Source organism: Erpetoichthys calabaricus, chromosome 14 (genome assembly GCF_900747795.2).
Source record: "Erpetoichthys calabaricus chromosome 14, fErpCal1.3, whole genome shotgun sequence".
NCBI classification, from domain to species: Eukaryota; Metazoa; Chordata; class Cladistia; order Polypteriformes; family Polypteridae; genus Erpetoichthys; species Erpetoichthys calabaricus.
This window is the reverse complement of record NC_041407.2, coordinates 65,148,367-65,175,440: the sequence shown is the minus strand read 5'-3', so window position 1 is coordinate 65,175,440 and position 27,074 is coordinate 65,148,367. Positions and strand designations below refer to the sequence as shown.

At 35.8% G+C, this 27,074-nt stretch overlaps 2 protein-coding genes across 3 annotated transcripts in view; both read right to left on the bottom strand.

The window, feature by feature from the left end:
- LOC114642148 (nuclear GTPase SLIP-GC-like) overlaps positions 1 to 27,074 on the bottom strand; it is a 525,435-nt gene that overhangs the window by 55,996 nt on the left and 442,365 nt on the right. The window contains exons 4-7 of the mRNA XM_051918820.1: positions 20,966 to 21,049; positions 9,593 to 9,701; positions 8,544 to 8,769; positions 6,167 to 6,382 (exon numbers count right to left, since the gene is read on the bottom strand). Of these exons, the coding sequence (XP_051774780.1) occupies positions 6,167 to 6,382; positions 8,544 to 8,769; positions 9,593 to 9,701; positions 20,966 to 21,049 (635 nt within the window). The remainder of the gene's footprint in view (positions 1 to 6,166; positions 6,383 to 8,543; positions 8,770 to 9,592; positions 9,702 to 20,965; positions 21,050 to 27,074) is intronic.
- The window catches only part of cnr2 (cannabinoid receptor 2), a 437,724-nt gene that overhangs the window by 251,930 nt on the left and 158,720 nt on the right, over positions 1 to 27,074 (bottom strand). The gene's annotated exons all lie outside the window — the stretch shown is intronic.

Here is a 27,074-nt window from a genome sequence, read left to right as displayed (position 1 = left end):
AATACTAATTTTCATTAATACACCAGTAATCCAATTGTCCATCAATTGCTCAGAATATGGAATCAATGCTGGATGCACTTCAAGGCAGATAATCACATTTTTCAACTATCTTAAAAACACTTAAAGAACCATATATAGATAATGTATTTGCATCTTATGAACAATTATGCTTCACATATAACTTCCCAGCTCCACAATTTTTCTACAACTTTCAAATTAGTAATTTTGCTAAAAGAAACCTACCCAATTTTCCACACCTCCCACACATTTCTATTCCAGAAGAAATAATGATCAGTCTTGAAGACACAAGACAGCATCGCAACAATATATAAAAACATCTCAAAGAATCTTCCTTTCAAATATTCTACTGTGGGATAAGGATCTTTCAATTAATATCTCAGAAAAGGAGTGGGAGGCAGCCATGCATAGTATACACTCTAGCTGTATATGCGCAAAGCTTTCAATAATTCAACTTAAAACTTTCATTGATCACATTTATTTTGTGTAAAATTGCCCATCATGTATCCAGGGCAATGTTTAACCTGCGAGCACTGCACTCTAGCTCCAGTCTCAATGGGCTACTTGTTTTAGAAGTGCACCAAATTAACATTGTTTTGGACAAAAATTTTTAAATGCCTATCAGAGAGCTTTGATGTCAGAATCACTCCTAGGCCATTAACAGCTGTGTTTGGTGTACTCCCAGATGGGCTAAAGTGGAGAAAGACAAACAAACAGTAATTGCTTTTACTTCACTATTGGCATGCTGACTTATCTTGCTCAACTGGAAGAATCCCAACCCACCTTTTGTATCTCAGTGGGTATCTGATATTCTGCACTATTTGAAATTGGAAAATATTACATTCTCACTAAGAGGATCTGTGCAAATTTTTTTTTAAATATGGCAGGATTTAAGAAGTACAATTTTAAAATAAGCATTCATATTGTGGGGAAAAGGACATTTTCCCTTTTTCTTATTTGTTTATTTATTTATTTATTGGTAACTATTTTGTTCATGCCCTTGGCTCTCCTCTATTTCTCTCGGGTTGGGGGATGAATTCTATTTTGTTAGGTTTTGTCTTTTTTTATTTATGCTTTCTTTTTTAACTTTCTCATTTGACTATGAAGTCATTTGTTGTATAAGCTAGATTGTTTGCAATTGTATTTTCTTGAAATAAAAAAATTAAAAAAGAAAAACAAAAATATCTTGGAAATAACATAATATTTTAAGAGTGCTATGATAAGTTGTCAGGTAAAATGCAACTATAAATTTTACAAATTACTAATTACATGATGAGTGCATATAAAGACAAATTTGTTTAAACAGAGAGTAATGCATAGCAGTTTGAAACTGAATAATAAATGGAACCTAAAAATATCTGTTCATTGATTAATTGTTGATCTATGGCCAGTTGACAATGGAGGAAAGAAAAACAAAACTCAGTCAGCAGCAACCCTGGAGAAAGTAAATGTCTGGCAGGTCCATGGTGAATTGTAAGAGAGAAAGTCAAAGACAGAGTTAGACAAATTTGCATTTTCAAACGTAGTAACTCAATTCAGAGTCACCAGATGCAACAGCAATGGCAATGCAGAAACCAGTCCTTCACAGGGTACCAGGGTACCTTCAATGGGCAGGACCCACTCACACATACATGCAGACCCACTGAAATAATTTAGAATCACCAATTGACTTAGTATGACTTGGAATTTGATTTGGGAGAAAAAAATCCTCAGAAACAATGGAACAATCATTAAATTTCACATGTGCAATGACAGGTTGTGGTATTTGAACTCAGGGCACTGTATATGTAAAGTAAAAGCACGTACCACTACACCTCTGTACTGCTCCACAGCTCAGAATACATCATAATGTGTCTGTGTATCTGTGCGTCTGTCTTGTTGCTATGTCTCTGTCATTCCAACAGATTGCACATCAGAAACATTAGTAGTGATAAAATGCCTTACATGTTTCTTTCCAACAGATGGTGTATTGCAAACATTAACACCACTTTTATGAATCCCATAATGGCATGTAACCAGAGATATATAATAATAATTAATAATTCTTTGCATTTATATAGCGCATTGCATTTGTCCTTCCACAAGATGGACCATCACAAACATTTGTAGTAATGTATTTTTCCCTGTTAAAGGACAAATACAATGCATTTTATTACTACATGCATTACAAAATATATTCCAATAGAGTGTGCAAAGCAAACTTTAATGCTGAAGTCTATGTTGGTTGCTTAGAATTCGACCCATATTAAACAGGTAGCGCAGTTAGTGTCATAATAAAAATGAATAAGAAAACTGTGCCATAAACATGTAAAAGACAAGAATGTGAATGTTTCTCTTCCCTTGTGAAGGAAAAGGGCATAGAATATAATGGTAAGGGAAGGAATATTCAAAGCCAAAGGCGTACAGCAGTCTTATTTTTTTTTTAAATGTGCATCTTCAGCTCAGGTGTGTTCCCTGATTAAGATTCTATTACGTTTGCAATTTAAGATGCCCTGACCTATTGTACTCTCCTATGCTTTATTTGATTCTGAGTTTCAAATTAATGACTCACAGTAAAATGTTTCCGCTTATATCAAACGCTAAAGGTTATAGCCCTCCTTTTTATCTAAGATTACTTTTATTACTTAGGTACTTGATACCTAGGTACTTAGATACTAGATCCCTGCACTCAAAAAAGAAAAAAAAAATAACATCAGCAACTCAGCTGGCATTACAGGGGAATCATAGCTTTTCCCAACCATGACAACAGATATTTCTACAAATAACAGTTTATTTCTATAGTTTTCTTCAAATTTAGTTTTACCCTCACATAATCATTCCCCAAACTGAATTTTAATTCTCCAGCTCAGTGCAACTACAGCAACCTGTATTTTTCATGATTACATTTTTGTTATGATGGCAAATGCAAAAAAGAAACAAACTACAATACAGTTATTTAAAAGAAACTGTAAAAAACATAGGACCCATTGCTGTTTGCCTTAGGCACTATTTCATGTTTGTAATCATATTCAAGAGTGGTTTATATAAAAAATTCTCATTTATAACAATCTGATCTCAGCAACCATGCAAGCCTTAGGCACAATTTCATGTAATTTGTTTCACATACAAGAGTGGCATAGAAAAACTTCAACCACATAAAACATTAATTCAAATTGAAAAACCTATGTGTTTATTGTTTACACAGTAAAAAGAAGCATAACCTATGCAAAAGTAGAGCCTAAGGAAGGGGGAAAAATAAACCTTAATGAATCATGGTTGGAGTAAAGACTTACAGACAAAGATACCAAAAAAATTGTTACAACTAAAATTGTACTTATTGATGAATAATTTTTAAAATAAATTTATTTTGATGCCACATTACATGAAAGGTTTTATCTGTATCCATCTTTAGCAGTACCTCTGGGAGCTTAGATGCTTCATAATTAAATATAATAATTAAATACAAAAAAGTCATTGAAAGTTTGTGACATGAAGATGGACTTTAAAAAAAAAATTTTGTTGTCACTTGCTTTGTATTGTAACCTTCCATGTACTACAGGAAAAAAAAACTCACCAAATGCCAGGGGCCTCATGTATAACACCTTGTGTAGAATTCACACTAAAACATGGCGTACAGACAAAAACGGAAATGTGTGTATGCTCAGAAAAAATTCAGATGCACAAACCAACTTCCATGTTCTTCCACTTCCAGAGATTGCTCCTGCCTCCCGCAAGATGCTTGCTGTGCTGTGCATGACCCTCAATAAAATAATTTATTGCAGCAGTACTGTCTCTTTCAAACGTACCAAACACCACTTCCTGTCCTTCCTTTTCTTTTGCCAAGTAACCACACCATCAGCTCTTTAATAAATGTCAAGCCATCTGTAAGCTTAGAAAGTAGATTCTTCAAAACTTTAAAGCAACATTGAAATATCTTTGTAGTACATGTTTAATTATTCCATCCATCTTTCCATCCAGGGTCGCGCCATTCCCAGCAAGCATACAGCACGAGGCAGGAAAAATCACTGAATGGGGCGCCAGTTCACTGCTACCGCTGTCCACCATGTCCACACATGAATTATTAACCGTATACATTATTTAAATGAAGTTAAAAATTTATCTCTATAATATAATATATATGTCATCAGCTGTAAATATGCACTCTCTTCTGTTGAATTGAATTCCTTTATTGTTATTGTATGGTACAATGAGATTCAATATGCAAATCCTCCATATTTTCCTATAAAATGGTAAAATAACAACAACAACAATAATAATAATAATAATAATAATATGATAGAAACAGTGAAAAATACACAATATGAAAGTATAAGTGGCTCAGGTTGTGCAATATTACAACTGTAGTGCAATTTTACAGTGAGGTAATTGTACTTATAAGTACAAACAGTTCTACCAGGAGCACTTGATGGACTGATTGAGTGCGTTTGTAGCTTTTGGGATGAAACTGTTTCTGAACCGCAAGGTCCCTACAGGAAAGGCTCTGAGGCATTTGCTGAATGGGCGAAGTTCAAATAGACTGTGCATATGGCTGAGGCAGCGTGTGCTAGTAGCTGTATCCTGATAATTTTCTCCACTCTTGACACATTCTGCCGTAGAGCTTTCCAATCAGCAGCTGTATAGCTGTGATTTCACACTCAGATACAGTGGGTTTAAAATACTCTGAGTTGTGCACTGAGAGTAACATCTCTAAAGCAGCTATGGTAATCGGAATTCTGTGGCCATTCTGTGCACCATTATATGGTTACAGGTTGATTACAGTCAGATGCCTTAAAAAACGATATGCCACATCAGGGATGTGAATCTAAAAAATTAAGGTGAAACAATACAGGAACAGTAGCACAGTAGCCAGTTTGCAAAATAGAGCCAAAAAACTTGCGTACGCAATGGCTTGAGCCGGTGTGAGAGTGTGCGTGGCTTTACGCCAGGTTTAGTTTTTATACATCACGATGTGAGCATGGAAACAGGCATATGCAACATTTTTGTGTTTATGTACTGTTTATACAATGGCCCCAGGTCAGAACCAGTATGAACTATGAACTAGAGGTCTCTACATACGTAATAATCACAGGCTGTGAGTATGAAAGGACAAAAACAAGTTGACCCTAACCCAGGACTATGAGTGGAATACTGAGTTGGTAAAAATATTTAAAAACATAAGTCGTGCCTAGCCAGGATTGGTCCAAGGGCATGAGGCCTGAGCATGATAGGGGAATTGGCTCCTACATTACAACATCCCAGTGGTCAAGGGTAAAGCAGGGAAACACAAGACCAGCATAAATTCAGAACTCTACAGTAGCCTAATGTCTCTTACTTCTTCTGTTCCATCTGAAAACCAGATCAGCTTACTATGTAAAGCAAGATAAAAGAGTCACCTAGCCATCGAGGCATATTGGGTGCCTAGACTCCTAGTAGTCCAGGTTGTCTTGATGTGATTTGTCTCACTCATTTGCTTTGCTTCTACTTTGGGCACATTATAAACCTTGAGTTAGAGTGTGTTAATCTGTCATGCATGAATAAAAGCATAAACCTTCTCTCCTTCTTGTTTTGGTGTTTTATGTTGTTCGATGTGGTCATATATATATATATATATATAAGAGAAAGGGGAACTATTTACCTGAATAGAGTGGAAATTTGGGACACTCCATGCAGGCCTAAGTAATTGAAAGTTTTAAAGTGAAATTAGGATCACCCCAGAAATCTTTCTCGATAAAACAATATAATTGATATCTGCCTTTAATAAATCTGGTTTGACCATGATAAATTTAAGAAGGGAGCTCTTCCTGTATTCTGATGTTGGTGTTAAAGGTGTAAATAAAGATGACAAATAAATCTCTGCTTTTGTTTTGCAAATGAATGGAACGTTTTTCACTAAACAGTCTCACTGTCAACTTTGGTACAGGCTGGGCTAGAATGATCCTTCCACAAATGCAGCACCAAGCACTTCAGCATTATATGACTATCTCTACCTTGTCTACATCACCTTGGAGTGTGCTCATGTCACTCTTCCTGTCTTAGACAGCTCTTTGCTGGTTGTCCTTTGGGGGCATATCTCAAGCATCTATAGGCCTATCTGGCAAATGGATGAGACAAAATCTCAAATATTTTGTGTAATCTTAGCACTCATGATCATAAAAATAGAAATTCTTACTGATTTTGCAGTAAATTTAGACCTCAGAGATCCATGAATGTCCTTCTCAACCAATTCAGGAAAACTTTTGTTTGGTCCATCACTTCCATAAACAGCAGTGATTATTTCTTTTGCATTGTAACTTTCACTGTCTTCTCCTTTGTTATGGACATTACTATCCTGGGTACGATCATGTTTACAGTTCCCTACAAGCTCCTTCAGTTCATCTTCCCATTCCTGAAATACACAAGAAAAAGAAAGCTATAAAGAAAAATAAAACTCCCATTTTTGTACTTAAAAGACACTTTCACAACATGGGTGGCTTAGTAGCATAGTTGTTAGCACTGTTGCCTCACAGCTCCAGCAGAATAAACTCACATCCAGGCCCACTCACTAGCTGTATCAAGTCTACACATTCTTCTCCTGTCTATAATGGCTAATCTGAAGGATCTGCATGCTAAATTAATTAGGCAATCTAAACTGTCCTAATATTGAGTGAATGTATCATAGGATAAAGTGGTGGCCTGTTCATGGTTGGATATTGCCTTGTCCCCATATGCTCCTCAGATTAGCTCCAGCTGCATATGACTGTGAATCAGAATAACAAAAAAAGGAAACAAATTAAAAGGTAGAGCATGAATTAATATATGGATATTTGCAAAAACAACAAAAATTCTGAAGCTTTTTATTAACCTGCTAAAAAAAAGTAATCCAAATTATTAAGTATAGCTGATTCTCAAATATTATTTATTGATCAATTACTGCACCTTCTTAGTCTAATTCAGGCTCATATGTATGTCCTGAAAGCAATCGGTCCTACATAAGGTACAGGCCCATCACAGGGCACACCCATCGTCTCTCACAGCAAACCAGTTTTATAGCTGATTCTGAGTAGGTGGAGGAATCTGATGCAGACATTGGGAAGATGGACCAGGTGCTCTCAGAAACTGACCACAATTCAAAACAAGAATTCAAGAGATAAGAGTCAACTGTTTTTCCCACTATCCACAATAAATTATTTTAGTACATACAGCTCAATTATTTAACTTCAAGTGTTTTGAAGTCATGTAACTTAAAATTCCTAAACTTCCTTAATCCAGTTCATGATAACTTGTAGCCGGTGTCCATCTTGGCATTAATATTATGCTCAAAGCAATAAACATCCATGTCTGAGCAGCAGTCAGTATCTGTCCGCAAACATGCATACAGTTATGCAGGGCCATTTTAAAAATTAACCACTGTGCTACAATGCCAGAGTGTTACAACTCATTGCTTAATTTTTTTCTTAAATCTTTCCAGTTCTTTATTTAAAAAAGGACCACCTTACACCCAGTAGAGGCGCCTGAGTTGGAAAGTGGTGGAAAATGCTTGCTGGGAGGTGTGGAGGAGGAGAAAGAGAGAGAGAAGAATATTGCTGATTGCGTATTGGTGCTTATTTGCCTGTTTATCTGTGGCTGTGGTGCTTGGAGGGCACTGTAAGAAAGAAGAAAAATAATAAAAAAATATTTCTTAGTGGTTTTGCCTTGGGTCCTATGTGTTAGAAAGAAAAAAATATTTCTTAGTGCTTTTGCATTGTGTCCTACATGTCTGTCTGTTGGGTTTAAGGGGCAACAGTGACTCCTAGCATCCACAATATGTATGTAAATATATATGTGTATATATATATATATATATATATATATATATATATATATATATATATACTGCATATATATATATATATACTGCATATATATATATATATATATATATATATATATATATATATATATATATATATATATATATATATTATACATACAGAAAAAATTAAAAAACTCCATTTTTTGAAATTTCTTACACATTACATTCAAATGGGAAAATTGTGTCACATATCAATAAACTATATGAAAGTCTTCATCCTTTGAGCAGTTAAAAAGCTGTACAGCAGTCACACTGACAGGGGACTACTGAACATTGCTGAACTACCTTGGTTAGACGTGTGATTAATCGAGTGAATTTTTGTGACTACAGTAATCACAATTTAAAATTGTAATCATCTGCCACACACAAACAAACACTAATATATATGTAAACATATAGTATATACCTCCAGTGCTCACCATACATTTTCAGATAGTGAAGTCAAAGTGAGTGAAGGCCAGATTTCGATGTAAAAATAGGTATAAGACAAAAGTACAGAATGTCACCTTATATTTTTGGCTATATCTGTGGTTGCCATTTTAAAATAATATTAGTTTTATGAAACAACACCACATTTCAGGAAAGCATACGTAAGTAATATGAATAATATAAAAAAGTGTAGTTTTTGTTTTTAAGTACTTATTTTCAGGATGCAAGGTATTTGTATAGATTTAAAAGATAAATTGTGGTTATTAGCATGATATGTTGTAAATACCTCTTTGCTCAAAAATTCAATTTCGGCTGTGAAGTTACTGTACTCATGAGCCTGCACTTGGACAATGCAAGAGGTACAGGCTTCCAGTGATGATGTGGGCAGCAAATCAAATTCATTTAAAAGAGCATTAATCAGTGAACTCTTTCCTGTTCCTGTCATGCCAAATATTCCAATGAAGACTTCTTCTTGAATATCCCGATTTTTCGACATTTTCAAGACTTTTTCTCTGTTAAAAGAAAAAAAACATATTTTAGGAATGTTTGTTTAATTTATTGGTTTATTTCAAAAAGTAAAACTTCCCTTCCATAAAAGAAATTACCTGACTCCAATTAGGCTTTACTAATTTCATCATAATAATTACATGGCAGAGTTTTCTTATATTTGTCTTTAGTTCTATGGTGTACAGTAGCATTAAGATAATAAATTGACTGTTTTTCAAAGTATTAAATTGATATTACTTAGCTTTATACTACCACATCTGATGTAAAACTACATCAGGAACGAGAATTTACAGGGCATATTTGCAATAAACAAAGAGTCGGGATCAAAGCTAATTGTAAGGTTAATCAATTCAGGTTTTAAATAAATATCTTCAATAAATAATATAACAATAATGGTAATATTGGGTTTAAAGATCAAAGAAAGACTTGTGTACCAAACAAAGTTAAGAAATAAACAAATAAAAAAATATATAAGTAATGTTTAAATGACTAGAAAATTAATAGCTACATGTAAAATATTATATTCACTTGTTTGGTTCCATGAATAATTTTGAATTTTTGAGTCACTTTGCATAAGTACAGTAATTCATTATTTTAGCAGGATTCAATTGAAGCTCTTAATATTACTTTTGGAGTTTAGAAATAAATCAATACATCAACAGAATTATAATGCCAACATATTTAGCAAAGTATTACATTTAAAAAAGGTGAATAATGCTTGACATAATAAAATATTAAAATTAAAGCCCTTAACATTGAAAATATATTCAAAGAATTACCAAAGCACAAAGAACAGTTCAGTAAAAACACAAATAAAAAAAAACATACTTTAATTTTTTTAAAAAGTCATTTCCTTCCTCTCCAGTACAGGTCGATTCTTTCAGTTTATTACATATATGTGATAAAATATTTCTTGATTTAACTTCCATATTATAATCTGAAAGAAAGATTTTCTGCTTTAGTTTTGTTTAGCAATATTTTCAATTACAGCAAAAAATCAAGCAATTTATTTTACACAGTTATATAGAAAGACATCATTTACCATAATTGGCCAATTTGTTTTTAGCTGTACATTCATGGAATTTTAGCATATATTTCATGGTGCTTCGGTTGAAAAGTACACTATTTGTATTTTAAATTACAATACGGAGATTCAACATTCTGTATAATAACTAAATGTGTCCATCTTGTCTATTGGGACTAACATCTTAGGGGATAAGTGTGGTATTTGCTATGAGGGACAGAGAAAAGCTTCTTCAGTACTTACCAAAAGTAAAATGGTTCTGTGCTGTACTTATTTATGTGTGGTGGCCTCCTTGGAAAGGAACTATTTGGAGATACTATTTCAGAGAAGTGTATTTGGGGATTGGTATAGATCTGACCTCTAAGCCACTACACGGTAAAAAAAAAGAGACTTCCAGTTATGAGATAAATAATTGTTTTATCATTTGAAAAGGCTGTTTTACCCCATCCTTTTGGAATCACCATACTCTTGAACAGACATATTATCATTATCTGATGGAGCATAAGAACGTAAAGCTAAAGTGTTTTTGTTTATAGCCATCATAGATATTGTCTGGCTCAGAAATTTTATTTATCCACATTCTAACGCTCTGTCATCATTGTGATTTTTACTTGAAGGCAATGTCTCTGTGTGTATACTGTATACTGCAACTAGGTTTATCTTTATTGAATGAGTCGGCCTCTTTCTTTAAGGATACTTCCCAACTTTATGTGATAGACATGAATGAATCCTGTTGGTGAATGAAATTTAAAATCTGCCAGGAAAAAAAAAAGATGATCAGGACACCTTGTTTATGTGGGTCTTTGGATTAGCGGATATGAACATACATTGAAGAGTTGTACTTCCTTCAGGTCACGCTAGAAGAGTGGACACCTTCAGTTCAAATCCATCTGCATTAATAGGTAATTGATGAAGTGAACGTCTGATTGGAGGCATGCACCTGAAGATTATTTTGTCATAATCTGTTATTGTATTTGGTATTATCATTATGACTAACTAGTTTACTTAAATAATGAGAGTCATCTCATGGACAGTAATACCTTTTTGACATTTTTCTACATGATCTTAAAAAATATACCAGAATGAAAATCATTACGTTAACACATATTTATGTTTGTAATTGTGCAATATGCTTAATATTACACATGTTAGTGTGGAAGATTTATACTGTATGTTTATTGTTTTGTGCACAATTAATCTTTAATATATTTTGTTGTTAGTTTTTATGTTTGTTGTTGATTGATGACTAGGTGGGTGGGAAATAGAATGGTTGCTTAGAGCTTTATATTGGCTTTCCTTTCCTGATCAAATAAAATAAATGGTGCAGTGACAGTGGTCAAGTGATTAGTTGCTTATGTCCTTTGACAAACGTATACAGAAAAGAGTAAAAAATCATCTTCATTATAAGTCTCGGTTTGTTAGTTCTGTATGAGGTTCATGCAGGATGGTGTGAGGATGGGAGCCCTTTGTTTGATTATTGGCATGTATACATCCCTATACAGTGATGAGTGTTTTAAAGGGCACCACAGGACCTTTTGTAGTTTACTATCCTTGTTCTTCCAGTCTCTTGCTTCATATTTGTGCTTCTGTTTTTTATGGCTAACCTAATGGTTGCATCATTGAATGTTCAAGGTCTCAGTTTAATTTTACACAATAAAACATCAATTGACATCACGTTCCTTACAGAAATCCAGACTGTTAGCAAAGCATGAAAATAAATGCAACTCTGCAGCTGCCTGTTGCCGTGCAAACTCACCATGGTCAATCAAATGTGATACTAACTGTGCCTCAAAACACTTCTATGAGGAACTAATTTTTTGGTAACACTTTAGTTTAGATACTGCAAAAATGCATTCATTACTCATTTACTACTCTGTAACAAGAGCTTAACAAAAACTTCTTTGTATCTTAATAACACTCACAAAGCATCAGTAAAGTGTTTATTCATCTCAGTGATGTGACTGAATAACAAACCTTCACACTGACAGGTGGCTTAACTGAGACATATTTCTTTTGATATTCCATAGTTAGTTTAAGACCCGTGAATCGTTCATATTAACAAGTCATTTTACCTCCTTGTCAATATGCTACACTGCACAGAGATGAATAATCTGTCTACTAATATTTCATAAACGTTATAAAGACCAAAAGATGCCTTTGTTAAGGTCTTGTTACATAAGTGTAAATGAGTAATAGATACATTTTTGCAGTACCTGAACTAAAGTGTTACAAATTTTTCCATTATGTGTGTTATTATTTTATATTATTTTGAAGGTTTTTTTGCCATTCTGTACTCTTTTATGATTCTTAATGTTGCTAAAGAATCAGTTGTGCATGTACATGTTTTTTATGGCATAAAACACTATGACGTGTTGTTTAGCACCTGCATATTGAATTTGAAAGATAACACTCATTTGCACAGGACAAAAATGTTTTTTAAGCATCATGCTAGTTTAATAATGACAACTGTGTTGACTTGGTGTTTTTTGACCTTGACAGCCTGATTACTCTTGTGGAAATTCACCTTTAAATAACTTTAATACACATACTTTTCTCGATTTATTTGTGATTCAAATAATGAAAGTGTAATAGCTCAAAAACAACAAAACAGACGCATTTTCATTGTCTGAAACCGGAGGTACTTCTTCTTCTGCGCGATTTTTGATGACACGTGCGAACAGTTCTCCTCACAACTCATCGACCGACGGCCTTAAAGTTTCACTGCATGGCATCAGCAGGGGATGGACCATTATGTTGTTTTTCAGAATTAAAAGAACATTTCAATGTTCACTCCGGGACGAGGACATGACTGTAGAAAAACAGTCGCATCTTTCAGGTAAAAATACAAGCTTTGCAAACTTTGCTTCATTGATGTAGCAGTTCTTTTATGAACGTTGTGCTAGCACTATAAAAATTGCCAGACTTAGTGTTAGTAAATGAAATCGCCAAATGTTAGCTGTTTCACAGTAAGTAATAACAATAACGTTCATAAAAGAACTGCCACATCAATGAAGCAAAGTTTGCAAAGCTTGTATTTTTACCTGAAAGATGCGACTCAGTTTTTCTGCAGTTATGTCCTCGTCCCGGAGTGTCACTCTTTTACTGTTCCGAAAAACAATGTAATAATCCATCCTCTACTGATGCCATGTAGTGTAACTTCAAGGTCGTCGGTCGATGTGTTATGAGAAGGAGGACTGTTCGTACGTGGCATCAAAAATCACACAGAAGAAGAAGTACCTCCGGTTTCAGACAATGAAAATGCGTCTGTTTTGTTGTTTTTGAGCTATTACACTTTCATTATTTGAATCACAAATAAATCGAGAAAAGTATGTGTAATTTTAAGTTTATCACTGTTATTTGCTACCACAGAATTAAAAAATACCTTATTTTCCATCATTTCATTCTTTGATCAAAAATCAAAATCTGAAAATTCCTTTCATTTTAGTTTTTTCATTTTTGCTTCTAAAATGAAATTTCAAATACCAAAAAGTACACGGACCGTTTTTGCATATTAAATTTGTTTTTTTATTTTCTCATTTGTTTTTTCCGCATTGTGATTTGTTGTTGCATATTCAATTTGCTTTAGAACATTCAATTTTTTTGCATTTTCTCATTTGTTTTTCCATTTCCAATTTGTTTAGCATTTTCTCAGTTGTTTTTGCACATTCAGTTTGTTTTTGTGTTTCCAATTAGTTTTTGCACATTGTGTTTTGCTTTTGCATATTCAATTTGTTTTTGAATTTTGAGATTTGTTTTTGTATATTCAGTTTATTTTTCCGTTTTCAATTTGGTTTTGCATTTTCTTATTTGTTTTTGCGTATTCAGTTTGCTTTTGTGTTTTCTGATTTGTTTTTGCTTAATTTAAATTGTTTTTGCGAATTACACTTAAGGACCACCATAATGATGCCATCTTTTCTTTATCATTAGCACCATTTTTTTTTCAAGGCTATGCCAATACTGTTTACAATTAATATGCCTAATCCTGCTTATGAGATACAGAAGAGACATATTGTATCTTCACACTCCACTTAATTTAAGGTGGCAGCATGAAGCTTCTAGCATTCTATCTTTGGGATAATTTGATTAGTCCAATACTTGCTGATTTGGCTTTGCTGCTTTTTGGGTTACGGCTTGCTGATTTTCTGTTTTAACTTTTCAGCTTTTGCTTTAAATTTTTCACTTTGAAATTTTAACTTCCTAGTTTTGGCCTTTGTGAAAGTTAACTATTACTGATAAATATGATTTTCACAACGTAATTATATAATTATTATTTTGAATGACTTCTGTCCTTGCTAATTGTTAGCTTTTGCCTTTAGCACTCTTAAAAAGCATTTTAATAAAGCCTCTAGATCAGTGACCCAGTCCTGCTGCTACTACTTTGCAAAGTTAAGTACTGATAAGAAAATGAGCATAAGCTTGTGTAGCAGAATCCTGACTCCTAGGGGTTTTGTTTATCAGTAACTATCGTGGTCATGAGAAATTAAACTAATCATGTACTTCTGTAAGTGACAAGTGTATTTAAGAAGTGTTCCCACCACCTGTAAGTCAGTCATATCTTTCCATGTACTGAGTGGCTCCACCTACATGTCAATAAATGTATTCTTCTCATCGTGGATTGGCTTTGTGATTTAGATAGATAGATAGATAGATAGATAGATAGATAGATAGATAGATAGATAGATAGATAGATAGATAGATAGATAGATAGATAGATACTTTATTAATCTCAAGGGGAAATTCACATACTCCAGCAGCAGCATACTGATAGATAAAAGAAACAAAAAAATAATATTAAATTAAAGAGTGATAAAAATGCTGGTAAAACAGACAATAACTTGTATAATGTTAACGTTTACCCCCCCACCCCCCACCCTGGTGGAATTGAAGAGTCGCATAGTGTGGGGGAGGAACGATTTCCTCAGTCTGTCAGTGGAACAGGACAGTGACAGCAGTCTGTCGCTGAAGCTGCCCCTCTGTCTGGAGATGACACTGTTTAGTGGATGCTGTGAATTCTTCATGAAAGGAGCCTGCTGAGTGCCCGTTGCTCTGCCACGGATGTCAAACTGTCCAGCTCCGTGCCTACAATAGAGCCTGCCTTCCTCACCAGTTTGTCCAGGCGCGAGGCGTCCCTCTTCTTTATGCTGCCTCCCCAGCACACCACCGCGTAGAAGAGGGCGCTCGCCACAACCGTCTGATAGAACATCTGCAGCATCTTATTGCAGATGTTGAAGGACGCCAGCCTTCTAAGGAAGTATAGTCGGCTCTGTCCTCTCTTGCACATAGCATCGTGATGTATAAAACCTAATCTTGACGTAAAGCCAAGCACATTTTCACGGTAGCTCAAACCCTGGCGTATGCAAGTTCTCTGTTCAGTTTTGCAAACTGCCAGCACCAAAGCAGTGCTTTTGTTCCAGTGTGGTTTCCCTTTCCCTGACGTGGCTTTATCATATACACTGAAATTAACCGAAAATAGTTTAAGGCATCTGATTGTAATTAACCTGTAACAATATAATGGTCCACGGAATAGCCAAACTATTCCAAATACCATAGCTGCTTTAGCGTTATTACTACACCTTCTTCTTCTTTCAGCTGCTCCCGTTAGGAGTTGCCACAGCAGGTCATCTTTTTCCATATTACTCTCATTACACCACGGAGCATTTATATCACTGTATCTGAGTGTGGAATCACAGCTCTACAGCAGCTGATCTGAAAGAGAATTATCAGTATACAGCAAGAAGCACACGCTGCCTCAGCCATACTACCTATTTGAACTGTTCTCATATGGCAAACGCTTCAGAATCTTTCCTGCACTGACCGTGCGGTTCAGAAACAGTTTCATCCCAAGAACTAATTAAGATGAAATTCAGCAAAATATGTTTATTACATTATACAGATAAAATGTTAACATCATGTAAATAATCTATATTTTTAATAATTAAACATGTGAGGACACAGTGTCGCTAGTAGCTAGTTCAGGGATTGTTCTTGCCTCGCGCTGCATTCTTGCTGGGGCTGGCGCGACACTGGAAGGATAGATGGATAGAATAATTAAACATGTACGACAAAGATATTTCAATGTTCCTTAAAGGTTTTGAAGAATTGGCGTTCTAAGCTTACAGATGGCTTAACGTCTATTACTGAGCTGATTGTGTGGCGATTGGGTACTTGGAGAAAGAAAGGGAAAGACAGGAATTGGGGGTTAGTATGTTTGAAAGAGAGTACTGCTGCAATAAATTATTTAATCAACGGTCGTGCATGGCGCAGCAAGCATCTTGCGTGAGGCAAGAACAATCTCTGGACGGGACGCCACTTCGTCACTATCACTGCACCACTGTGTTCCCATGTTTAATAACATGCTTTAATTGATATGATATGAATACTGAAATGATATCAAGTATACACCTCAGTATTTAAATTATTTTAGAGAACTGTAATATCACGAATGTAATGGATTCTGTGTCCTGTCGGAGGAAGAGAAACCCTGTTTAAGAAGCACATAGTGATTCACACACATAGCGCACACAGAAGAACACATACAAAACAAAGCATTTAACGTGCTACTTTAGTTACGATGGGATTTGAGAAACTAGTAAATTAAGTGATTTTATGATGAAGTTTATGATGTTCTACTTTAATGACAAAATAAACTACATGATTAAAGTGGAAATTTCGAGATTAAAGTTGACATTTCAAGCTTTTTTCCCACTGTGTCCCTATTTTTTTTTCTTTTCTCTGTACCCTAATAAGCTTCCATATGACACTCAGACAGTGGGCTACGACTCACCTTTTCATGGCAATTTTGATATCTGACAACTTCTTTTTTATTTCGGGCACTGTGCGACTTTGTGAACTTGAGCTTTCGAGTTTCTCTGGCACTCCATGTCACTCAATCAACTTCCTTTTGTTGTTTATATCACTGTTTAAACCAACAAATAGTACTTTTTTCCCTGCCTTCACTTGGTATTCGCTGAAATTCTTCTATTTTTCCCCATGCTTTTGCCATTGCCTTTTCACAGAAAGCTGAGCTTAAGTGCTATTTATATTGATTTTCATATTCAAAGAGGTGTAATTCTGAGAGGAGTTGGGGAGTGGCAGCAGGCACGTGCACGTGCGTTACTTTCACACTGACCGAGATTTATGTAGCGGGAGAATGTGGAAGTTGGCGTACACATAGATTTATGCATGTGGATTTTTTTGTGCATACAAACATTTCCGTTTTTGCCTGTACACCATGTTTTATTGTGAATTCTACGCACAGCCTTATGAATGAGGCCCCTGGAGTTTCTTTAGTTTCTCTATTCCACACTGTTCATTTTTTATTTTTCTTCTTCCCTTATCTTCTGATTTGAAGATGTTCTACCCTCCATATGCTACTACGTTTAAAGCTGCCTACAGACCTGTATACCTTTAACACACTTAATTTGAAAATGTGACCTATCATTCTCTCTTTTTATCTTTGAAAATATTTTTTTAAAAATACTACTCAAAAACTATATTTACCAAAATGTTCTTCTCACATTTTTTCACTGCCTTACATCTTAAAAGTGTTATGTTATAGATCTAACCCTAGTAGTGTAATTTCTGTTGTCTAAATGCCCCTTGTATTTTCTCCACTTGCGCTGGAACAGTTGCTCTGTCTTTTCCTTCCAGTCCCTTATATCTCACCCTTTTTAGTCAATCTATTAATTGCAGTGGCGGGCCGTCAGGGCCTTCAAGGCCTTCTCTGCTGGCCTAGAAAAATATCTGAATCACAAACTGATGTTAATTATATTTTGTCCATGAATACTTATTAAATAGTTCCAAATAGTCTGTCCGCTTCCTTTCATAGCTTTTCCGATGGCTGTGCTGCTTCCAGACATGTATTTTCATATTAAAGCATGTAACCAATCACATTTCAGCCATCATTTGTTGCCAGGCAGTGTCAAAGTCAAAGAAGTCTGTCCGGAGGCCTTCACAATCCGTTCTGCAGGCCCTCTAACACAAAATAAATGTCGATTAAACTGTTGCTTCAACCAATCAGATTTTGAGTTGGTTTCACTAGGGCCCTCTAGCAGGCGTACAGCAACGTCACCATATTCAGACCCATTGATTGACCCATTGAAAAACTGTGGACGAAAAAGGCACACTGATAGCAGGCAGATAACATTTCTTTATTATTCATTCGGAGTCACAGTAAGTAGAGATTCATAGAGCATAACTTATTGCCGCAAAGCTCAGTTTGAACCCTGATCAAAAGTCAGGAGGGGTTTTTTATACTTCAGCATCTCATGATTAATAAGACAGAAAAACATCCTTATCATCTAAGTAGAGTTAAACAATATGTTTGTTGAGCTAAGCATTATCTGTGTTCTCAAAGCTAAGCACAGGAGAGACGCCTTGCATAAACTACATGTACTTTTCTGCAGCCTTGTGACCTTGTCCCTGAGACATTCACTCTGAGAAAGGGAAAACAAGAAACAGCTTAGATTTTATTCATGTGGCCACTATTTCTCCTGAACACTGGAATAACATGTTTTTGTTAGTTCATAAGCCAAAGCGTCTCTCACTGGCAAGTTACAAAATAGTTATTATAAAAATTCTAATTTACTAAACACACAAAATACATGGTGCTGAGGAGAACATTCTTCTTCTCCATTCCCCCATTTTTGAACCAACAAAAATATGGGTTACATAGGAGTAACGCAGGAAAGAGTAGGAGAAGGGGAAGGAGTGGAAGAAAAGGAGGAAGAAATTGGAAGCATGCATTCTTCGTGTAACATGTAAGCCTTGGCCACGGAGGCAGTGAAATACTGGGACACAATATATCTGATCAGGGGAACGATACAGCAGGCCACAAGCAACAGAATGATAAAAGCAATGGCCAGTGAAATAAAAACTGACCTGAGCCATCAGCCCCAGGATCCAAAAGTAGACATAAACCATTGATCCCAGGGGTTAGAAATGCCAGAAGTGGTAGCTAATTCATTTGAAAGGGCAGTTAAACCTGTCAAAGCACAGGTGATTGATCCATCAGGAGCCATATTATTAGGGATGTAAGTGCAGCACGCATCACCAAACATAGCACATACACCCCCCTTTTCGGCGAGAAGCATATCCAATCAATGGGTCTGAATACGGTGAAGTTGCCGTACGCCTGCTAGAGGGCCCTAGAGAGGATATTATCTCTATCCGATAGAGAAGAGAGATGCTCTAAAGGAACTGTTTCATCACATTCTGGAGCATCATGACGAGTATGATGAGGACACAGTGCGCTGGTCTGATGGATTTAAAGCACGTCTGGATGATTTTGAGTTTTGTTTTTTGCTTCACACATTCAATAGCATTTTTGAGTATTCAGATGTGCTCTTTTCAATACTACAGGACAAAAAACTGGATGTGCAGTTTTGTCTGGCTAGGGTAAAGGAGTTCTGTGACACTGTTGAGCGAGATAGAAGCCGATATGAGGAACTCTACGAGGCCACTGAACGCACGGCAGGCGCTCAGAGCGCACGAAGAGGTCAAGCGCAAGATCCTCACGCGCACTACCGCCAACTCCATGGCAGGATTCTGGACAAAATTATTTGCCAGACACAGACCAGATTTCAAGACCTCGAAAAACTGATGTTTGTCACGCTCCTCGACCCCCAAAAGTTTCGGGAATACAAGAAAAATTTCCCGCATGCAGTCTTCTCCAGTTTAACACAGAGCCACGGAGCACTTTATGATCTGTCTCGGCTAAAAACAGAACTGACTGTAATGTATGCCATGGATGATTTTGCAGGAAAATCTCCCACTGATCTCCTTGACTTCCTTCATCAGAAAAATCTGAATGAGAGCAGGGGGCAGCTGTACACATTGGTATGTTTGGCGGTGAGCATTCCCGTGTCCACTGCTTCTGTCGAGCGGACATTTTCAGCCCTAAAGCGAATTAAAACTTATGCCAGAAAAACGACAGGGCAGGTTCGACTTTCAGCATTAGCTTCGACGGCGACAGAAAGGGACTTTGTGATGGAACTGAAGAGCACGGATAATCTGTACGACAGAGTAATTGAACTGTTTTTGAGAAAAGAGAGGAGGATGGATTTTGTTTACAAATAATCCGAATTTTTGGTAAAATGTTGTGATTTTCCTAAATAATATTGCAAGTTTATGAGTTATTATTGATGTTTTTTATGTGTGTCGCGGGCTGTAGCTGCAGTAGAAAGGAACTTGTTCACCCCTGGTTTGTCTATTCAATAAAGGCATTTATTGTGGCTATAGGAGTTATCTATTTGCGATGCAATGGCTCTTTATACTGTATTTCTGCATATTAAGATGGTTTTTATAGCCATAAATTGGTATTTGAGGGGCGGGTTGATTCAGACGAGCACTACTGAAGGCCTAGGTGTGAAATGCACGGTCCGCCACTGATTAATTGTAATGTTCTTGACAAGAGCTTTTAGTAAAGAAAGGGAGGAAGAAAGAAGGATTTCTTGTTAAAACTTTCCTTGCTTTTATTTGGGAAATTAAAAAAGATCCAGACAATATCAGTTTCAGTAAAAGAACAAATAAACAAAACCAACAGACAAATGTGCTCTGATTTTGATGTTGTCCTAGACATTTCTCTTTTGAAGATTCGCTTGCTATGAGTTCTGGAAGTCATGTAGTGTGATGCCATCAGCACAATGATATTTAAATCAGCACAGCTTGCCAGACATTGTTCAGGTTTGTAGATACAATTCTAAAACCTTTGCAAGTTCTTTTCTTTTTAACATTTTTATTATTGACATTTTTTGGTTAGCAATTTCTTGACTTTGAGTTTTGATTCTTGTTTTGGTTTTGTCACAAGGCAAGCCTTAATTGGAGGAACAGCACTGGTTGTGGGGTTCTTCTTGTTGCACTTATTACACTTTTTATATTTGGTGAATTCAATAAACATTTGATCACAAAAATTTAAATCTTTTTCTTTAACCATCTGCTATGCATAAAAGATGTTAGATTCACTGGTTATGTGAAACTTACAGCTGTGATAATTTTCTTCAATCAATTATTCAGCAATATAAAGCAAACATACTGATACAGTAATTTAATAATTTCTAATTTTATGAAAGCAAAATGGTTTATTAGCTCAATGCTTAATAATATAAATAGAACACAAGTGTAAGTATAACATAAGTATAAATGACAAATTATTTTCAGTATTTTATACGCCTACTTACAGTGATTCAGAGTTTCATCATTTTCAGAAAGCTGACGCTTTTTGATAGTCGTCAAAGAGTGCGGTTCTTGATGTTTCTTTTTGCCTTAAATAAACATATTAAAATGACAAAATCTCATGTTAGGAACTTTTTTTTTTCAACTATTGATTCATTTCTGATGTGAGAGGTATTATGAGAACATAAGATAATATAGTGTTCCAGTGATCTGCTTTAAACATTTAAAAAATTAAAATAAAAAAGAAGACTCTTAAATATGGAGAATTGTTCAATAAAAATGAAACACGTTCCAACTTACAGTACACCAAAATATAATGCATATTAATGTTGCAATATGTGTGCCAATTTGAAATGCAATACAATGACATATGTGTTAATTCCTGCCTATCAGAGGCACACTGAAGATGCCTACGGATTTTAAAAAATTAAATAAAAAAAATTAATTACAGCAATGTAAATACATTTATCTTGCTGCCTTCTTGGAATGTATTATACTTCTGTCCAAGAGCATGTGTTAATCACACTAAAAATAAAAGAAATTAAATCAGTAGTTATGAGCCAGTTAATGGTGTTTTTGTAATGAACCAACTTAAACTTTACAATTGACTCAGGAAGAAGGAAGTTTTATTCCTTTTTGCCAGATAAAGAACTGTATTTGTCTCCAGGGGGAATTTGATTACTTACAGAAGGTCTTTAAATAAATAAATACATAAGTAAGTAAATAAGTAAATACACACACACACTTTGGTCTGAACACACTCCTGAATGATTATAAAGCAAGAATATTTCAAAAGCAAGAAAAGCTCTGACTTAGCTGTCACATTTGCAGGGTACCAGGCAAGTAAGATGATTTCCAACTCCTAAGCCTCTGTAGCCAATCAGCAAGGGTGAGATAGATATAGTCACCCTACCAAAACCCCCCACAACCACTCAAAGGGCCTCATGTATAAACGTTGCATATGCACAAAAATGTTCCGTATGCCCGTTTGCATGCTTTCTTCAAGATATATAAAAACTAAACATGCAAGCACATTTTCACGGCAGCCTCAGACCATGCATACACAAGTTTCTGCTTGGTTTGCAAACAGGCGGCACCAAGCATCAAAGCAGTGCCCCTTTCCTTTTTAGATTCACACCTGTGATGTGGGATCTATTAAATACACCAAAATTAATTGCATATCATTTACAAATTTAATTCACTTGATTGTAATCATTCTGTAACAAAATAATGGTGTCCGGAATGGCCAAACTATTCCAACTACCATAGCTGCTTTAGTGTTGTTAAAAGACATCACAAATGGAAGAATTAGAAAAGACTGTGTATTTATAGACGATGATGACTGGCTTCTAAGTTGATTTCTATTTCCAACAGCTATCCTCTTGGAGCTGTGTGCCGAACTGGCGCCAGGTAGGGAGACTTTGAGGAATTGTGCTCTACCAGCTCCTTTGCAAGTTCCATCCATTCTTGGGTTTTTAGCAACAGGAGCTTTGCAACGTGAACTGACTAACCAATTGGGTATTTCACAATCATCACTGAGTCGCACCATGCTAGTTGTATGGGATAGTATTATCCACATGTCAACCAGATATATCAGATTTCCTTACACTGTGGTTGAACTGGCAAAAATCAAAGTGGAATTCGCAGCAACGTCTGGTTTTCCAAATGTAATCAGAGCAGTCAACTTCATGTAAATTTTAATTGCAATGGTGCTGGACAAGTTACATCAGCCAGGGATAAACCACCAAAAGAATGAGCTTTGGAATCTATCCATTGTGGCGCATGGCGTCAACACTACACTATAAAGGTGCCTTCAGAGAATTAATTTGCTTATGTAAAATATTTATGTGCCGCTCCAAAGTCCACAGAAAGTGTGTCGCATTGTGCAAGCTTGTAGCGAGCTGCATAATGTGGCACACAATCATGGCTTGCCTACACCTGAAGAGATGTGCTATGATAATCCTGACCCTGACACACCAAATTTTCAGTTAAATCGGATAGCGTTACAACTTCATTTGAATGTAATTAGCAGAATGTAAAAACAGGTAATCAGATGCAGTATTTATTTTTTAACCAATTCATTTAATTTGTGGTCAATATCACATAGTACAGCCCTTATATTCCTTAGTTCATTGGCCACATTTCTTACGGAAATCACTGTTGCATTTTGTGACTCCAGAACAGCGTCCGTCAGCACACAGCCAGATGGTCGCCCAGGGGTTTCCAAGGCAGAGGTGTATGCATAGCCAGCGCCCAAAGATGTATTTGGCACAGCAGCACGATCAGCGCATAGAGTCGTGTCATTGGCATGGGGGTCAGCATTTGTAATATTGTCTGAAACAGAATAAACAGACAGTGGGCTGCAACTCGCCTGTTCATGTCAACTTTGATATCTAACCACTTCTTTTTGATTTTGGGCACTGTGCAACTTTCTGAACATGAACTTTTGAATGTCTCCACATGATGTATCACTCCATCAATTTCCTTTTGTTGCTTATACCACTGCTTAAGCCAACAAATAGTATGTTTTGCTTTGTCTCCACTTCGCATTTGCTGAAATTCTTTTTTCCATGTGTTTTTCCCATTGTATTTTAATAAAACACAGAACAGAAGGGGTATTTATATTGATTTACATATTCAAAAATGCAAAATTAAGGGACTTGGGGTGGGGCTTAAGGTGCATGCATGTGCGTTAAAATTAACGTTGATTGGAAATTTTAAAGGGGAAGTGCATGGAATTTTGCTAATTCACTGATTAATGCATCTGAATTTTTTTTTGTGCATACGCACATTTCCAGTTTTGTCTATATGTAATGTTTTAGTGTAAATTATATACATGAAGCTCAAGGTGTTGACACAGGATGCCTGCTTCATTTGCTAGTGTTCTGCAGTGAGGAATTTGTGTTGTAGCTTGGGTGACAGTATCATTTTCCATTGTGCTGATATTGCGCTATTGAGAACAGTGTCCATTGTGCCCACTGTACTTTATTGACCAATGCCCAAAACATTGTGTTCCTTTGTAGTATTGGTATTGACTGAAATTTGCACAAGGCACTGGCAGCTCCACTATGAACATTTGTCCCCTTGCAGTTTTTGAAGGCAATGTCTCTGTGTGTATACTGTATACTGCAACTAGGTTTATCTTTTCTGAATGAGTCGGCCTCTTTCTTTAAGGATACTTCTCAACTTTATGTGCTAGACATGAATGAATGCTGTTGGTAAATTAAATTTAAAATCTGTCAGGAAAAAAAAGAAGATCAGGACACCTTGTTTATGTGGGTCTTTGGATTAGCGGATATGAACATGCATTGAAGAGTTGTACTTCCTTCAGGTCACGCTAGAAGAGTGGACACCTGCAGTTCAAATCCATCTGCCTTAATAGGTAATTGATGAAGTGAACGTCTGATTGGAGGCATGCACCTGAAGATCATTTTGTCATATTCTGTTATTGTATTTGGTATTATCATTATGACTAACTAGTTTACTTAAATAATGGGAGTCATCTCATGGACAGTAATACCTTTTTGACATTTTTCTATATGATCTTAAAACAATATACCAGAATGAAAATCATTACGTTAACACATATTCATGTTTGTAATTGTGCAATACGCTTAATATTACACATGTTAGTGTGGAAGATTTATACTGTATGTTTATTGTTTTGTGCACAATTAACCTTTAATATATTTTGTTGTTAGTTTTTATGTTTGTTGTTGATTGATGACTAGGTGGGTGGGAAATAGAATGGTTGCTTAGAGGCTTTATATTGGCTTTCTGTTCCTGATCAAATAAAATAAATGGTGCAGTGACAGTGGTCAAGTGATTGGTTGCTTATGTCCTTTGACAAACGTATACAGAAAAGAGCAAAAAATCATCTTCATTATAAGTCTCGGTTTGTTGGTTCTTTATGAGGTTCATGCAGGATGGTGTGGGGATGGGAGCCCTTTGTTTGATTATTGGCATGTATACATCCCTATACAGTGATGAGTGTTTTAAAGGGCACCACAGGACCTTTTCTAGTTCACTATCCTTGTTCTTCCAGTCTCTTGCTTCATATTTGTGCTTCTGTTTTTTATGGCTAACCTAATGGTTGCATCATTGAATGTTCAAGGTCTCAGTTTAATTTTACACAATAAAACATCAATTGACATCACGTTCCTTACAGAAATCCAGGCTGTTAGCAAAGAATGAAAATAAATGCAACTCTGCAGCTGCCTGTTGCCATGCAAACTCACCTTGGTCAATCAAATGTGATACTAACTGTGCCTCAAAACACTTCTATGAGGAACTAATTTTTTGGTAACACTTTAGTTTAGATACTGCAAAAATGCATTCATTACTCATTTACTACTCTGTAACAAGAGCTTAACAAAAACTTCTTTGTGTCTTAATAACACTCACAAAGCATCAGTAAAGTGTTTATTATATTATACAGATAAAATGTTAACATCATTTAAATAATCTATATTTTTAATAATTAAACATGTGAGGACACAGTGTCGCTAGTAGCTAGTTCAGGGATTGTTCCTGCCTCGCGCTGTATTCTTGCTGGGGCTGGCGCGACACTGGAAGGATAAATGGATAGAATAATTAAACATGTACTACAAAGATATTTCAATGTTCCTTAAAAATTTTGAAGAATCGGCGTTCTAAGCTTACAGATGGCTTAACGTCTATTACTGAGCTGATTGTGTGGCGATTGAGTACTTGGAGAAAGAAAAGGAAGGACAGAAATTGGGGGTTAGTATGTTTGACAGAGACAGTATTGCTGCAATAAAGTATTTAATCGAAGGTCGTGCATAGCGCAGCAAGCATCTTCCGTGAGGCAGGAACAATCTCTGGACGGGACGCCACTTCGTCACTATCACTGCACCACCGTTTTCCCATGTTTAATAGCATGCTTTAATTGATGTGATATGAATACTGAAATAATATCAAGTATACATCTCTTTATTTAAATTATTTTAGAAAACTGTAATATCACAAATGTAATGGATTCTGTGTCCTGTCGGAGGAAGCGAAACCCCGTTTAAGAAGCACATAGTGATTCACACACATAGCGCACACAGAAGAACACATACAAAACAAAGCATTTAACGTGCTACTTTAGTTACGATGGGATTTGAGAAACTAGTAAATTAAGTGATTTTATGATGAAGTTTATGATGTTCTACTTTAATGACAAAATAAACTACGTGATTAAAGTGGAAATTTCGAGATTAAAGTTGACATTTCAAGCTTTTTTCCAACTGTGTCCCTATTTTTTTTTCTTTTCTCTGTACCCTAATAAGCTTCCATATGACACTCAGACGGTGGGCTACGACTCACCTTTTCATGGCAATTTTGATATCTGACAACTTTTTTTATTTCGGGCACTGTGCGACTTTGTGAACTTGAGCTTTCGAGTTTCTCCGACACTCTATGTCACTCAATCAACTTCCTTTTGTTGTTTATATCACTGTTTAAACCAACAAATAGTACTTTTTTATTTGCCTCCACTTGGTATTCGCTGAAATTCTTCTATTTTTCCCCATGCTTTTGCCATTGCCTTTTCACAGAAAGCTGAGCTTAAGTGCTATTTATATTGATTTTCATATTCAAAGAGGTGTAATTCTGAGAGGAGTTGGGGAGTGGCAGCAGGCACGTGCACATGCGTTACTTTTCACACTGACCGGGATTTATGTAGCGGAAGAATGTGGAAGTTGGCGTACACATCGATTTATGCATGTGGATTTTTTTGTGCATACAAACATTTCCGTTTTTGCCTGTACACCATGTTTTATTGTGAATTCTACGCACAGCGTTATGCATGAGGCCCCTGGAGTTTCTTTAGTTTCTCTGTCCCACACTGTTCATTTTTTATTTTTCTACTTCCCTTATCTTCTGATTTAAAGATGTTCTACACTCCATATGCTACTTCTTTTAAAGCTGCTTACAGACCTGTATATCTTTAACACACTTAATTTGAAAATGTGACCTATCATTCTCTCTTTTTATCTTTGAAAAGAATTTTTAAAAAATACCACTCAAAAACTATATTTACCAAAATGTTCTTCTCACATTTTTTCACTGCCTTTGTCTTGCATATTAAAAGTGTTATGTTATAGATCT